This window comes from Tupaia chinensis, unplaced genomic scaffold (assembly GCF_000334495.1).
Source record: "Tupaia chinensis unplaced genomic scaffold, TupChi_1.0 Scaffold139668_1, whole genome shotgun sequence".
In the NCBI taxonomy this organism is placed as follows: domain Eukaryota; kingdom Metazoa; phylum Chordata; class Mammalia; order Scandentia; family Tupaiidae; genus Tupaia; species Tupaia belangeri.
In genome coordinates, this window is record NW_006199549.1 from 45,463 (window position 1) to 61,931 (window position 16,469).

General features: G+C 36.7%; 1 protein-coding gene across 1 annotated transcript in view; it reads right to left on the reverse strand.

The window, feature by feature from the left end:
- The window catches only part of LOC102490842 (vomeronasal type-2 receptor 116-like), an 18,911-nt gene extending 5,510 nt beyond the window's left edge, over nucleotides 1-13,401 (reverse strand). The window contains 3 exon segments of the mRNA XM_027765744.1: nucleotides 4,990-5,110; nucleotides 12,780-13,103; nucleotides 13,246-13,401. Coding sequence (XP_027621545.1) covers nucleotides 4,990-5,110; nucleotides 12,780-13,103; nucleotides 13,246-13,401 — 601 coding nt within the window.
- Nucleotides 13,402-16,469: the final 3,068 nt, after the last annotated feature.

Genomic DNA, 16,469 nt, shown 5'->3' on the forward strand with positions numbered 1-16,469 from the left:
TGGAGAGCTGGCCTGGTGCTGGCAAATTCTTTCAGGTTTTGTTTGTCTGAGGAGATTTTCGTCTTTTTTTTCCCATATGAAGGATAATCTTGCAGGATACAATGATCTTGGTTGAAATTGTTTCTGTCTTAACACTTTCAATACATCTTCCCATTCTTTCCTTGCTTGCATTGTTTCCATTGAGAAGTCCAGTGTTAGCCTGATGGGGTGACCTTTGTAAGTCACTTGTCGTTTCTCTCTTGCTAGTTTTAGTATCTTATCTTTATCTGTGGTCTTAGCCAGTCTGGCTATGATATGCCTTGGAGAAGATCTTCTTGGGTTGATTCTATTTGGTGTCCTTTGTATTTCTTGGGTCTGGATGTTTGAGTGCCTCTCTGTGCTTGGGAAATTTTCTTCCAAGATTTCATGGAATAGGTTTTCCATGCTCTTATTAGTTTGTTCATCTTCTGGGATACCAATTATTCAGATGTTAGGACATCTAATGGAATCTAGTATTTCTCATACGTTATCTTCATGTGTTTTTTGTTGTTGTTGTTGTTATTTTCTCTATCTTTTTGGTGGTTTTCTCTAGGTCAGAAGTTTTATGTTCTACAGCACCTTCAGCACGGTCTAATAGACTTTTAATACTTTTGAGAGAGTTTTTGATTTCTTGTATTACAGACTTCACCTCTAATAGTTCTGTCTTATTCTTCCTTAGCAATGTCCATTTCTCCCTTCATATCGTGTAAGGACTTTCTCATCTCTTGTAGTTTATTATCTCTTTTCTGTTCCAGCTCATAGTATTTGTTCAACATGAATGTTCTGAATTCTATCACAGACATTTTGGTAACGTCCTCTATTTTTTCAAGAAAAGTAAGGGAGTTATTGTGTTCTTTTGATGGAGAAATATTTCTGCTTTATTCAGACCTGAGGTTCTTTTTCTACTTCTAACCATTGGGAGATGTGTTCTCTTTGAAATACCTTTTAAGAGAACATTTCCTCAAATAGGAGCAGGAGTGTTTCTTTTTGGCTGCGAATGAAGACTGCCAAAGTCTCTCTTCTATTGTTTTTGGCAATGTAATCAAAGGAAAAGTATTCCTTTCAGCTGGCTGACAGAGGGGTTTCTGGCTTGGGGGGTCCTGGGGCTGGAGCTTCAGGGGCAGTCCTCCCTCGCAGTTCCTGGCCCAGGGGTCGAAAGATGGCAGTTGGGTGTCTGTAGGCCTTTCTATGTGGTAGTGAGAAGAGAGCAAATTTTTTAATCTTGAATGGAATTTGATTGCTCATATATATGAATTTTTTGAGAAATTTGTATTTTAACTATATAATAGAAGAATGGGGTATTATTTTTGAAGTAACCATTTATACGCATCTGAAGGGAAGGTTTGTTAATTTCTCTATGTAGCTAGTAATATTTTTGCCTTTATGCATTATAATATCTCTGTAGCAACTACTAGCTTCTATTGTTATATACCAGGAAAACCTTCACAGAACTTATGTAAATTATCAGCCATGTCCATGTTTCAATTATTATTTTCTTTTTTTACAAAAATAGTTAGGGTTGTTCTTCATTTCTCAAGTTTTCATTTATTTACTTATTTTTGGTAATACTGAGGCAATAGCATTGGGTCATCAGAAAAGTCATGTCGCATTTTTGCATAAAAATAAATGAAAATTACATCATGACTTTTCCAGAAACCCAATATATTCTCAATGAATTAGAGTGGAGGCCAGAAGGTGGTATGATGGTGAAGATGAGAGACTCCCACATGGCTGACAGCATTTTGAGTCTTAAACCTGGAGACTTGCTTCCTTCCTTTCTTTCTCTTCTTTCTCTTCCTACTCTGGTTTGTGTACATGTTTTTTCTTACACTACCTACTCCTAGTTCTAGAGTCATCAAATACTCCTGGCTTCTGCCTCAGAGCCAAGTTTGGTACCCACAAACACATGAATGTCTTCTTAAAGATCACAAACTATTTGTTACTTTGTTTTTACTTATTATTTTTTTAAGAATTTATTTAATTTTATTCACTATTATTTTTAAAACTTGTAAGGCATGTGTGCTTTTCAGATAGAGATAGAGACAGAGACAGAGAGAGAAGGAAAGTGAGAAAATGAGCCCCCAGATCTAGGACTTGTACCACAGTAGGATAAGTGGAAATTCAGCATCTAAATAAGCATGCCATTTGCTGACTCCTATTGCCAGAGGACAAATGCATTCACTAGAGAGAGACACAGAGAGAGTAACACCACCTTCATAAAATGGTCATGCCACAATACCTTCTGCACCATTTTATTTTTCTTATCAGGATTTTGGACAACACACAAATTCTTTGTGTTTTCCAAATCATCTGATCATTAAGCCACAATTTAGAACATGTGGGACTCAGCCACCTTAACTATCAGGCCTTGGGCTAGCCCCATGCCTCTATTTTTATGTCTTGTTTTGCATACTTATTTGGTTTTTCAATTCCTTCATAAAAGATAAATAACATTTTTTCTTGGTATATTCTTACCTGAACACATACTTACTTTTACCAGCGATGAAATTAAAATGTTTTCTACAATTAAAATGCCTGCAATGACATAATGCTTATGGAAGAATTCAAACCATATTTCCCTTATTTATCAGAAAAATGGAAGCATTACTTTTTATAACTTTGCATCTTTCATATTTGATAATACAGTATTTTATTATGGTAATTGCTTGATTTTATATTTTGTATGAGAGCATATTTTGATATACCCAATTGTTAAATTTATTAGGTTGTTGAGTACTCAATTTGTAAATGATGATTCTTTTTCTTCCTGGAATAAATTTCAAAGTGTGATATTCTGATATTAGTCAATTCTTTGTACTTAATTGCACAGGTGTTTGAGTATGGCTTATAATATCTCTGTAGCAACTACTAGCTTCTATTGTTATATACCAGGAAAACCTTCACAGAACTTATGTAAATTATCAGCCATGTCCATGTTTCAATTATTATTTTCTTTTTTTACAAAAATAGTTAGGGTTGTTCTTCATTTCTCAAGTTTTCATTTATTTACTTATTTTTGGTAATACTGAGGCAATAGCATTGGGTCATCAGAAAAGTCATGTCGCATTTTTGCATAAAAATAAATGAAAATTACATCATGACTTTTCCAGAAACCCAATATATTCTCAATGAATTAGAGTGGAGGCCAGAAGGTGGTATGATGGTGAAGATGAGAGACTCCCACATGGCTGACAGCATTTTGAGTCTTAAACCTGGAGACTTGCTTCCTTCCTTTCTTTCTCTTCTTTCTCTTCCTACTCTGGTTTGTGTACATGTTTTTTCTTACACTACCTACTCCTAGTTCTAGAGTCATCAAATACTCCTGGCTTCTGCCTCAGAGCCAAGTTTGGTACCCACAAACACATGAATGTCTTCTTAAAGATCACAAACTATTTGTTACTTTGTTTTTACTTATTATTTTTTTAAGAATTTATTTAATTTTATTCACTATTATTTTTAAAACTTGTAAGGCATGTGTGCTTTTCAGATAGAGATAGAGACAGAGACAGAGAGAGAAGGAAAGTGAGAAAATGAGCCCCCAGATCTAGGACTTGTACCACAGTAGGATAAGTGGAAATTCAGCATCTAAATAAGCATGCCATTTGCTGACTCCTATTGCCAGAGGACAAATGCATTCACTAGAGAGAGACACAGAGAGAGTAACACCACCTTCATAAAATGGTCATGCCACAATACCTTCTGCACCATTTTATTTTTCTTATCAGGATTTTGGACAACACACAAATTCTTTGTGTTTTCCAAATCATCTGATCATTAAGCCACAATTTAGAACATGTGGGACTCAGCCACCTTAACTATCAGGCCTTGGGCTAGCCCCATGCCTCTATTTTTATGTCTTGTTTTGCATACTTATTTGGTTTTTCAATTCCTTCATAAAAGATAAATAACATTTTTTCTTGGTATATTCTTACCTGAACACATACTTACTTTTACCAGCGATGAAATTAAAATGTTTTCTACAATTAAAATGCCTGCAATGACATAATGCTTATGGAAGAATTCAAACCATATTTCCCTTATTTATCAGAAAAATGGAAGCATTACTTTTTATAACTTTGCATCTTTCATATTTGATAATACAGTATTTTATTATGGTAATTGCTTGATTTTATATTTTGTATGAGAGCATATTTTGATATACCCAATTGTTAAATTTATTAGGTTGTTGAGTACTCAATTTGTAAATGATGATTCTTTTTCTTCCTGGAATAAATTTCAAAGTGTGATATTCTGATATTAGTCAATTCTTTGTACTTAATTGCACAGGTGTTTGAGTATGGCTGAAAAAGTTATAAGATATTCTAAAAATAGTTTATCTGGAATTCCCTTGTGCTTATCATCTTGGTCTCAAAGTCAGATTCAAACTTTAAGGCATCCACAGGTAACCTTGGTAATACACATCCTTCTATTTATGACTAGTGTGGTCCAGTATGAAATCCAAAATTGACAGTGTCTTATTCAGCACCTAACTTCAAGGGTGTTCATTGGAAATAGTTTCACAACTTAGCCTAATAGAATGAGCACGGGTTGAAAACAGCTTCATAAAATGGGGTAGGAGATTATTTTAAAAATAAATATAGCAAAACAATAATTATGTGAATTAAGAACTGTGGTGTTCTATGTTTCATTTATTAATTTATTTTTAAAGGATATTTCTGATATAAAGCACATGTACTCATCAGAGAGACAGAAAGACAAAAAGTAAGTGAAAAATCATCCTTCAGGGGTATGGGCATGCCACAGTCTCTTCTTCTTTCAGGATTTTTAGCACGCATGTACACACAACTGGTGTTACTTTCAAATTTCTGGTTTGGGAATTGAACTGCCGTTGGCCACATGGGACAATGCCTTAACCACCTGCTGGTCTCTATGTTTGTTTTTTCTTGTAATAATAGTTTCATTTTTATTGAGCAATAGTAAGGACTGATAGTGTAGTTATATATTTCATACTTGTTTGATTTGAAATATCTGACTCCAGGCAAGAAACACAAATAAAGCAGCAAAGTCTTCCTTCTTGGGGAATTTTCTGGAATCCAGGAACACAGCTGTGACTACACACAGATTCAGGAGTCTGAGCAAAGAGAATCATTAGTCATAATTATGTATGTTATGAGTTGGTTTGACTACATGTCATTATTTCTTTCCACTTCAGAGAAAACTGAAATAGTTCATCACTGTTTATCTTTTAGATATCACTCAGGGTTGTATTTATTTAGACAGAGATTTTGACTGTAGGGTGCATACACTTGCCAGAGAGAGAGGAAAAGGCAGAGAAAAAGAAAAATAACCCCTGGGGGAATTGCTACACTACAATCCCCTTTCTATTCTCCTTAGAATTTTTGGCCTCCATGCACATTTTCCTGACATGATTCAGGCTTCTGATTCCAGGACTTCAACTGCAGTCAGACATGTGGGAATCCAGAACTTTAACCACTATATAACCTGCTGGCCCCACTTACCTAGACTTCTAATTAAGAACTAGTATACTTAGCTTAAACATTTATTTTCTTGAGTATGTATCTATTTTTAAAACTATTTGTATTTAATTTTATTCATTTTTTGCTTATAATTTAATCATAAAGAGACAGAGAGAGGGGGAGAATGTAAAAGTGAGAAAAGAAGCCATCATTTTTGGGACTCAAACAGTGATTGACCATGTAGGAGTCCAGTGCTTTAACCACCTCACCACTTGTGGGTCCCCTTTATGTATTATTTATGAAATAGTTCCAAGGTTCCTGATTACTTTATCTCATACATTACTAAAAATATCCCTGGTGTCATTTTCTCCTCTTATGCAATTACTTCATCTAAAATCATTTAAATGTATGTTTTTAAATGGTAAACATCTCTCAATTTTATTTAGAGACTCTGTTCAGATAACTCATATATATTTTGATTTGTGTGTATACCCACCAGAGAGAGAAAGACAGACAGATGATAAGAGAAAAAGTGAGAAATCACTCCCCCAGAAGAATGGCATACACACCTGTCATGAGTTTCAAGTCACCAGGTCCAGGACTCGAACCACAGTCAGTCATGTGGGATTCCAGTGATGTAAGTACTATACAATCTGCTGACCCCACCTCTGTATGTATTTTATACAGAAATGACATGGTACCTCTTTGAAACTAACAGACCAGTTTATCATGTCTTCTCTGATGAACAAACCTTGATCATGGGAATTCCTGTAGATAAAGTCTCCTACTTTAACAAACAGCCAACTGTGATTAGGAAATCTCACGAGGTTTTGGATATTATACTGTATTGTATATCTTTCTTTATCCAGGGGCACACTGTACCCAATGCTGTTTGTCAGTTGGCTTTTCCTCAGAAATGGGTGAAGCTCGATTAAAGGTAAGGTTTGCAAATTAGGACTGCATTTAATGTAGAGTGAACAGTCCATATCTATAAAGTAATCCTTCTATTTTCACATCTTTATTTACATGTTCACCTTTCAGTAGGGTCTCAGTCTGGTTTGAGTGGTCAGCAGCTCAGGGCTTACGTAAGATGAACTCTTAAAAAAAAAAAAGGCTATGTAGGAGTGGTTGTCACTCATCAGAAAAATTCTAGTATGCTTTTCAGAGTGTGATTTGTACTCAGACTCTCATAAAATCCAAGCTAATAAAATCTGGTTGGAACAAATTAGAGGCTAATCTTGGTCATTCATGAAGTGCACAACATGGGGTGAAACAGTGGAGTAGTTAAGGTGGCTAAATCACATATGCCCAAGCTGGCAACTTTAGTTCTGTACCTGTAGCTTACAAAACACACTGGGTGGGGCCAAAGGTGGCAATGGTGATAAACGTGCTGGGCTCCCACATGGCAGATTGTGGTTCAAATCCTACACCTAATGTCCTTCTTTCTTACTTTCTCTTTCTCTCTGATCAAATTTCTAAAGCAATAATAAAGTACAATTATCATTATTTAAAATAAAGAACAGCACATATGTGTGCATGCCCAAAATTCCAAATGGCAGGAATTTCATTAAACATAAATTACAATGGTCATAATTACATCATGACCATTTTTTATGGAGGGTGTGATTTCTCACTTCTATATTTTTCTGAAAATGCACATGCCTTATCTAATAAATAATTTTTACAGAAGTATTTATTATATTTTATTTATTAATATTTTATATTGACCAGAAAGGGACAGAGAGAGAGAGAAAAGGAGAAAGCAAGCTGAAAAATCCAAGATTCTAACCACAGTCAGTCATGTGGGAATCCAGTGCCCTTACCACCACACCACCTGCCTGTCCCTTGTAGAAAAATTTTTAAAAGACATTATATAGATGAATAGCTTTATATTCTTGATAGTGGTAGCGGTATTATAAAGGTATGCATTTCTCCAAGTTTATCCAAATATGTACATTAAATATGTGCAATTTTGGGATGCTATTTAGACCCAATAAAACTTTTAAAAAGGGAACACATTTTTTTTTAAATCTTTATTTTGGACATCTTTTGATAAGAGTGTGATTGTCATATGACAATACAATAAACAATTTGTGACAAAATATAAAATTAAAGCATCTAAATTATAACAGGTATTTTACCTTTTTGTTTTTCCTAGTAGGTATATGTCCTTATAGAGAGAGACAGGGAAATAGTGAGAAAAGAAGAGAAGAAAGCACCTCCCATGGGGAATGGTCAGGCTGCAATTCCTTCTCCAGTTCTCCCTCCTTTTTAGTTTTTGGGCCTGCATGCATACACACATGCCTGGAATGTTTCTTAGGCTTCCAGGTCTGGGACTTGAGCCATGTGAAATATAGCTACCTTAATCACTAGGCCATGGGTTCAATCCATAAAATAGATTTTTAAAGAGAATTATTTATTTACTCTTTTTCTTTTTATCATTACTTTAAATTTTCCAAAGGGCATGTGTGCTCATGAAAGAAAGAGAGCAACAAAGTAAGAAGGCAAACTGCCAGGTCTGGGACTGGAATGATAATCAAGAGTTCAGTGACTTAACCACTGAACCATTTGCTGGCTTCATTAAAGAGAGTTTTAATAAACCATGTTATCCTCTTAACTTTTGAATTTGCTTGTTGAAGAGTCAATGTCAGACTTGTTCAAAGTGCAAATCAAATGTTGTTATTATTAATACAAGCAAAAATAAGATAGAAACTAAACTTTCTGATATGTATTTTTATGTACATATATTGTATTTAGTTGTTTTGTTCAACGAATTTATCTAATGTATTTGTCCCCTTTTAATATTTTTATATAAAATTTATAAATTTAGTGTTCTTTAAAATTATTCATTTTATTTTATTAAGTGTTATTTTTAAGCTCATATAGTCACCAAAGAGAGACAGAGAGCAAGAGAGAGGGAAAGTAAGAAAGTAAACTACCAGTCCAGGACTTGAGCCACAGTTGACCATGTGGGAGTCCAGAACCTTAACCATGCTTGACCTTACCAGCTGCTGGCTCCATGATTTAGTGTTTATTTAAAATATAAACTTATTTATGAACTAACTAGAAAACCCTGAGACTATAGGTTTCAAAAGTAGTTTCATTTTTTAATATTGGATCATTGTTCCTTCCTCCAGGATTTTTGCAGATAGTATTAGTACAGTTACTGTTAATGTGGTGTATTACATTTATGGTCTTGCGTATATTGAATCACCCTTGCATCCCTGGTATAAAGCCTACCTGGTCGTGATGAATGATCTTTGTTATATGTTGTTGGATACGATTTGCGAGTATCTTGTTGAGAATTTTTGCATCTATATTCGTCAATGATATTGGTCTGTAGTTTTCCTTTTTTGTCATTTCCTTATCTGTTTTGGGGATGAGGATGATGGAGGCTTCATAAAATGAATTTGGAAGGTTTCCTTCCTTTTGAATCTTTAGAAATAATTTTAGTAAGATAGGGGTTAACTCTTCCTTGAAAGTTTTGTAGAATTCACAAGTGAAGCCATCTGGGCCTGGGCTTTTCTTTGTTGGGAGATTATTAATTACTGATTCAATCTCCTGGCTTGTTATAGGTCTATTCAGATTCTCTATGTCTTCCTGATCCAATCTTGGTAGTTTATATGCATCCAGGAATTTGTCCATCTCCTCCAGGTTATCTTGTTTGTTGGCGTAAAGTCGCTCATAGTATCCTCTAATGATATTATGTATTTCTGCTATGTCCGTGGTAATATTGCCTGTTTCATCACATATTTGATTAATCTGGTTTCTTTCTTTCTTCTTCTTGATCAGTCTAGCCAATGGAGTATCGATCTTGTTGATCTTTTCAAAGAACCAGCTTTTGCTTTCATTTATTTTCTGTATGGTTCGTTTATTTTCTATTTCATTTATTTCTGCTCGAACCTTTATTATTTCTTTTCGCCTGGCATTTTGGGGGTTCGTTTGTTGTTGTTTTTCCAGTTCTCTGAGGCATGATGATAAGTTATCTACTTGCCATCTTTCCATCCTTTTCTTATGTGCACTAATTGCTATGAATTTCCCTCTTATGACTGCTTTTGCTGTGTCCCATAGGTTCTGGACACTTGTGTCCTCATTATCATTTGTTTCCATAAATTTGTTTATTTCAGCCTTAATTTCTTCAGTAGTGAAGAAGTCATTCAGAAGTAGGTTGTTCAGTTTCCATGTGTTCGTGTGTTTTCGGGGTTGTTTCTTGAAATTAATCTTGAGTTTAATTCCATCATGGTCAGAGAAGATACTGGGTACAGTTTCTATGCCTTTGAATCTGTAAAGGCTTGATTTGTGTCCTAGTATATGATCTATCTTTGAAAAGGTTCCATGTCGGGGTGAGAAAAATGTATATGTTGTGGATGTAGGGTGGAAAGTTCTATAGATATCTGTCAAGCCCATTCCATTTATAGTATCATTTAAGTCCTGTATCTCTCTATTTATTTTCTGTCTAGAAGATCTGTCTATAGGAGATAACGGGGTGTTGAGATCTCCAACAATTATAGTATTTTTCCCTATGTCTCCTTTTAGCTCCAGCAGTCTTTCCTTCACATATTTAGGCGCACCTGAGTTGGGTGCGTAGATATTTATAAGGGTTATATCTTCTTGCTGGATTACCCCATCTACTATTATATAATGCCCTTCTTTGTCTCTTCTTACAGTCTTTGTTTTAAAATCTATTTTGTCTGAGATCAATATCGCTACTCCAGCCTTTTTCTGATTTCCATTTGCATGGAATATCTTTTTCCAGCCCTTGACTTTTAGTCTATGTATATCTTTATCCATAAAGTGAGTTTCTTGTAGGCAACAGATAGAGGGTTTCTGTTTTCTTATCCATTCAGCTAGTCTATGTCTCTTAACTGGGGAATTTAATCCATTGACATTCAATGTAATTATCGATATTTCCATACCTGATCCTATCATTAAGTGAGCCATTTTCTTAGTTGTTTTTTGTTCTCGTATAACTGTCTCTGATTTTTTAGTTTTCCTGGTATAGTACTCCCTTCAAAACCTCTTGAAGAGCTGGTCTGGTGTTGGTAAATTCCTTCAAATTTTGTTTATTTGAGAATGTTTTTATCTTTTTTTCCCATATAAAAGATAATTTTGCCGGGTATAGTATTCTTGGTTGAAATTGTTTTTCACTCAACACTTTGACTATGCTTCCCCATTCTTTCCTTTCCTGCATTGTTTCTGCTGAGAGATCCGATGTTAGCCTGATGGGGTGACCTTTGTAAGTAACCTGGCGTTTCCCTCTTGCCAACTTTAGTATCTTGTCTTTATCTGTTGTTTTTGCCAGTCTGGCTATGATGTGCCTTGGAGATGATCTTCTTGGGTTGATTCTACTTGGGGTCCTCTGTATTTCTTGGGTCTGGATATTTGAATGCCTTTCTAGATTTGGAAAGTTTTCTTCCAGGATCTCATGGAATAAATTTTCCAGGCCCTTATTATTTTCTTCCTCCTCCGGAATACCAATTATCCGAATGTTGGGGCGCTTGATGGTGTCCAGTATTCCTCGTATATTATCCTCATTTTTCATGGTTGTTTTCTCAATCTTCTTGATACTTTTATCTAGGTCAGATGTTTTGTCTTCTACGTTAGAGATTCGGTCTTCTGCCTGGTCTAACCTACATTTAATGCTTTCAAGGGAGGTTTTGATTTCCTCTATCACATTCTTCAAACCTAGAAGTTCCATCTGGTTCTTGTTTAGGGTATCCATTTCTTCTTTCAAGTCATTAAAGGACTTCCTCATCTCCTGGAGCTCCTTGTCTCTTTTCTCTTCCATCTCAGTTAGTTTGGTCACTACAAATATTCTGAATTCCTTATCAGACATGTCCACGACGTCCATTGTATTGACTGTGGGTGATGTAGGATTGATGATTTCCCTTGACGGAGAGGCCTTTTGTTGGTTGCTCTCAAAATGGAAAGCAGAAGATTATGGAAGATTTACTGCTGATTGAAGCAAGCCAGGCTATGAAGGAGAGACACTGTATGTCCCCACTTAATTTATACCGAGTGTTAGCACTCTATAACTGAAGCTGACGTGTTAAAGGATGTACAAACAGAAGAGATGGGTGTGAATGCCAGATGTGGTGTGTGTGGAGGAGTAGGAAAAACATTTGGAGGAGGGATATGGAGACAGCATTTTTGAGACGGGGAGGTAGTATTGTTATATTTTGCTCAACTCGACCAGGGGGAAATGTTCACATATTGAAATGATCACCTTGTAAGCTAAAAAATGTGATTGAATGTATTTTAAAAATGTAAAAAAATTTAAAAAATAAAATATTTTTTAAAAAAAGCAATAAATAACCACTCCTGGGGGGATGGCCACACCAAAATCCCTTCTCATCCATTCTCCTCTTGGGATCTTAGGCACACATCCACACTTGACTGTTGTTTTTGCCAGTCTGGCTATGATGTGCCTTGGAGAGGATCTTCTTGGGTTTATTCTACTCGGGGTCCTCTGTATTTCTTGGGTCAAGCATCAGTTTCAGTCACCAGGTCTGAAACACAAACCATGCTTGACAATGTGGGAGCCCAGCAAAATAACCATTACACCATCCACTGGTCCCCAGATTGTATTTTTTTAAAAGGATACCTCACCAGTGACCAGCAGATGGCATAATGGTTACAGCACTGAATTTCACATTGTTTAACACAGTTTGAGTCCTGCAGATGGCTGCTTAAACCTCATGATGGGCATGTGTATGAGCATGCTGAAAATACCAAGAGGAGAATGGAAACAAAGGGATTCTGGTTTGACCATCCCCTCTGGGTGGTAATTTCCCACTTTCTGTTTCTCTGTCTCTGTCTCACTGGTGAGGGCACATGCTTAATAGCAAAACTCTGTAGAAATACAATAAAGAAATAACTCAGCAGGTGTTATGGTGATTAGGGTGGCTGGGTTTCCATTTGACCTACTGTGATTCAAGTTCTGGACCCCATGGCTTGAAAATCATGCTGGGCATGTTTGTGTGCATACCCCAAAATTGCAAGAACAGAATGGAGGAAAAAGGACTTAAAGCACCACCACCCCTCCCCAGGTGGTAATGTATCACATTTTGTCTTTTTCTGATGACTGACCATGGTGTGAGTCCCAGAACTGGAAGCTTGAAAACTTGCCAGTCACTTGTACATGCTCGTCCAAATTACAGGAGGAGAATGGAGTAGAAGGGATTGTGGTGTGGCCATTACCCTCTGGAGGTCATATCTCACGTTCCATCCCTCTGTCTCTCTCTGACGAGTGTCCATGTCTGATTAAAAAAAAAAATTTTAATAAACTCTAAAAGTTATCAGGTGCTTGTGAAGGGTATTTACCTGCCAGGGAAGAATAGGCTGGTCTGCATCTCCTGGAGATCCCATTTCTACTTCAAGAAAAAGCATCTTATAAAGAACTTGGGCCACCACATGCATAGCATGATAGATAAAATAGCTGGGGTCAGATATGATCATCATGCTCAAGTCAGATGGTAGAAACTCTAGGGAAGGATTTGGTAGGCAGTCTCCAAGTTTGCCACAAAGTGATCCAGTAAGTGAGCATCCAAAAAAGTGAAGCCAGATTTTACTAAAGTGAAACTCTTCTGGGTATTGGGAAGGGTTCACTGTTTTGAGAAATTCTTTAAAGCCAGAAACGTTCCTTTGCTGGTATGAAAATAAGAGGCTTCCATGGAAAAAAGTATGGTATGCCCTTCATATAAGTCAAAATAGCTTTCCACACTGAGAGGTGGATATTTGTCATGATCCATACCTTTCCCAAAATTAAATAAAATTATTTTTCTAGTACAAGGGTGCAGACACTGCCTTCATCACCATGTATTATATACACATTTGCAGATGAAACTTTGATCCTCTTCACAACAAGGACGTCACAATCTAAAAAGACACCTTTTGTGGCAGGGAGCTTTTCTTTAAAGGCCACACAGATACCCTTTTCGATCATCTTTGCCTTTACATCCTGAAGGAACTACTCCCCTTGCATATAATCAGATACATAGAGCGCCACCCACGTCCAGCCAAAATGCAGCAACAAGATGATTCCATGACCCAGAGAACTGTCCATGGTGGCCATCTGAAAAACTGATGGAAATTGGTTTTTATCACTTAGGATGGGGTCAAAAGGACCATATATGACCTGAATAAGAAATAAATAATCTGATTCTAACCTTAGTGGGATTTTGGATTGTCCCACTTAAACAGGTAGGAGATAAATATTTACCTGATGGGATCATAGAATGGAATATTAAGTGAAAAAAAAAAAAGGATGCTGTGATTAGGAGCAGTAGAAGACTATTTTTCAGGCCCATTTTTTTTTCAATAAAGGACATGTTGACTAGTCCAAATAATATGACTTCCAGACCAAAACATGAGAGAAAAAGTATAAGGTTCAATAATTGTTTTATTGTGTGCTGTAGAAACTGAGGGATGCATAAATTTATTAAAATGCTGCAACAAGATGGTGATTTTGCTATCTTGAGTTCATGTGACATAAAGATCAGAGTGTTCATTTCCTAGCAGCCAAGGTTAAAAATGTCAACTCTGAGAAATTGATACTATATTTTATCACCACAAAATAACCTATATCATCTTAAAATACAACTTAGCCTCTCTACATTTTTAAAATGTAATTTTTCAAGAGCGTGATTCTTCTTAAGCTAATGTGTTTGCCAGTAATGTCTTCTGAAACTTCTATTAGACAATTTCCCTGGAATAATCTCTGAGGTGGAAAGCTGTTATGTGGAGAGTAACTGGAAGTGCTTTCAAGAGATCCACCTGCATGGGGAGTGTAGTGGCACCCACCCTCCATAGGCAAAATGCTATGGAGGCTGGAGGATTGTGGCATCAAGTCCATATCTCTCTCTCTCTCTCAAAATGCAGAATTTTGGGACCAGAAGTTGGCATAATGGCTACATCACTGGACTCCCATGTAGTCGACCACGGTTTGAGTCCAATACTTGGTAGCTTAAACTCATGCCAGGCACATGTGCATGCATGCCCAAGAGGAGAATGGAGAAGGGATTGCTGCATGATCATCCCCTCTGGGGCATGGTTTATCACTTTCTGTCTATCTGTCTGTCTGTCTTTTTGGTGAACCCACATACTCCATAGCAAAAATCTCTCACACACACACAAAAAAATCCACCTGCATGGGCGTGAGGAAAGGCAGAGGGAACTGGTAACGCTCAGCTACTGTAGCTGATCCATACCCAACTTGGAGGCTCTCCAGTGCTGAAATGTTCTTTCTTTGTTCAACATTGTAATGAATGCAAAAAATTTTGTATCTTTGTATCAAATTATCCAATAAATGTCCCCTGATATTTTCCTCTCTCAAGATAAGGTAAATGTCTACTTAGTTCATAGGACCAGCAGTGAGTGTAATGGCTATGTTGCTGGACTCCCATGTAATCAACCACAGTTTGAGTCCCAGACACGGTGGCTTAAACTCAAGATTGGCACATGTGCATTCGTTCCCAAGATCCTGAGAAGAGAATGGAGGAGAAGGGATTCTGGCATTGCCATCACCTCTGGAGGGTGATTTCTCATTTTCTGACTTTCTGTCTCTCTCTTTCTGGTGAGCGCACATGCCCTATAGCAAAAACGTCTCAAAAAATATGTCTACTTAGTTCATACTTTTAGGAGACAATTTTAAATTGGCCATCGATGTTCCTATCAGTGGCAATTGAATGTAATGTATATAGACAGGACTTTGGGTGAAAGTGAACAGATTCCACTTCTCTTACTGTATTTAATTTGTTAGAGGCAAATTGTATCATGTTTGCCTGCCACAGAAAGACAGAGGAACATGAGAATAACCGCTCACAGGGAATGAGCATGCTAATATTTCTTCTCCTAAATTTCCCATTGGTGGGATTTGAGACATGCAAGCGCACAAGCCCAGTGTGTTCTTTAAGACACCAGGATCAAAATTTCAACCATGCAGTCAGCCATGTGGGATTCAGCCACATGGCTGAATCTGGCCCACCTCTGTTCTTTTTCTTTCTCTCTCATCTTTGTACTGTTAATAATCCCATGACTCAGGAAATTACCCATGTTTTTGTTCTGTGTTTCAGAAAAATTGTGCACAAGAACCAAGAGAAGTTTTGAGGGTTGCAAGGCATATGTAAACCCAGCTTTCACATTTTCTTTGCTCATATGTGAGAAGATGAAATTAAAAGCTAGCCAACTCTTATTCCCCATCCTGGCATCCCACTTACCTGTGGGTTTTTAGAGAGTCCCAAAAGGGTTCCAACTTGGGCTGAAAATGTTGGTGTGTTTCCTGTAATGATAGCCACAGGTTGTTTCTGTGTCTGGCAGTTGTAGTTTGGCATGGTCTGATTCACTCCAGAGAGCAAAAACAGAGCATTTTCTAAAGTTCTTTTGTCACTGGTAATTGCATTGTAGAGATCATAACCCAGGGAAAGATTGGGGAGCAAATGGGAGCTCTTATTGATCTCCTCAATGGCAAAGAGAAAAGCTAGTACATATTGGTAGTTCTTCCATTCATACCTAAACAGAGATGACAGTGTTAGAAAATACCATAAATTCATGTAATTCAGGGTAAATTCTTCAACTAAGCCACAAGACATAAAGGTGTAGGTCTAGGAATCCATTCAGAGATTCTCCTGCACTGGTACATGGAGCTGGTGTGAGTAATATTCACAGGGCTCTAGAAAACCTTAAAATTGTTTTCTCTCTACTTAAGCACATTGTATCCAATCATTGAAAAGAGGCTTCCAGGGCCTTGTTAGTGAGATGAGGTTTTGTTTAGCTGGATGATGACTCTGTCACCTGAACAGAGGTGATTTCAAAGGAGGATCATTAATGTATAAAAAAGACAACTTTTTTACAGGCTGTGAATAAGCAGTGCACATATTCATGATTTTTATATATTTTAAAAATGTATACATATGCAAGTTGCTGTGTGTGTGTGTGTGTGTGCATTATAGTAGTTTTAGAATTTTTAAATATAACGTGGAACACTTGGACTATGGTAGTTAATATGGATATCAC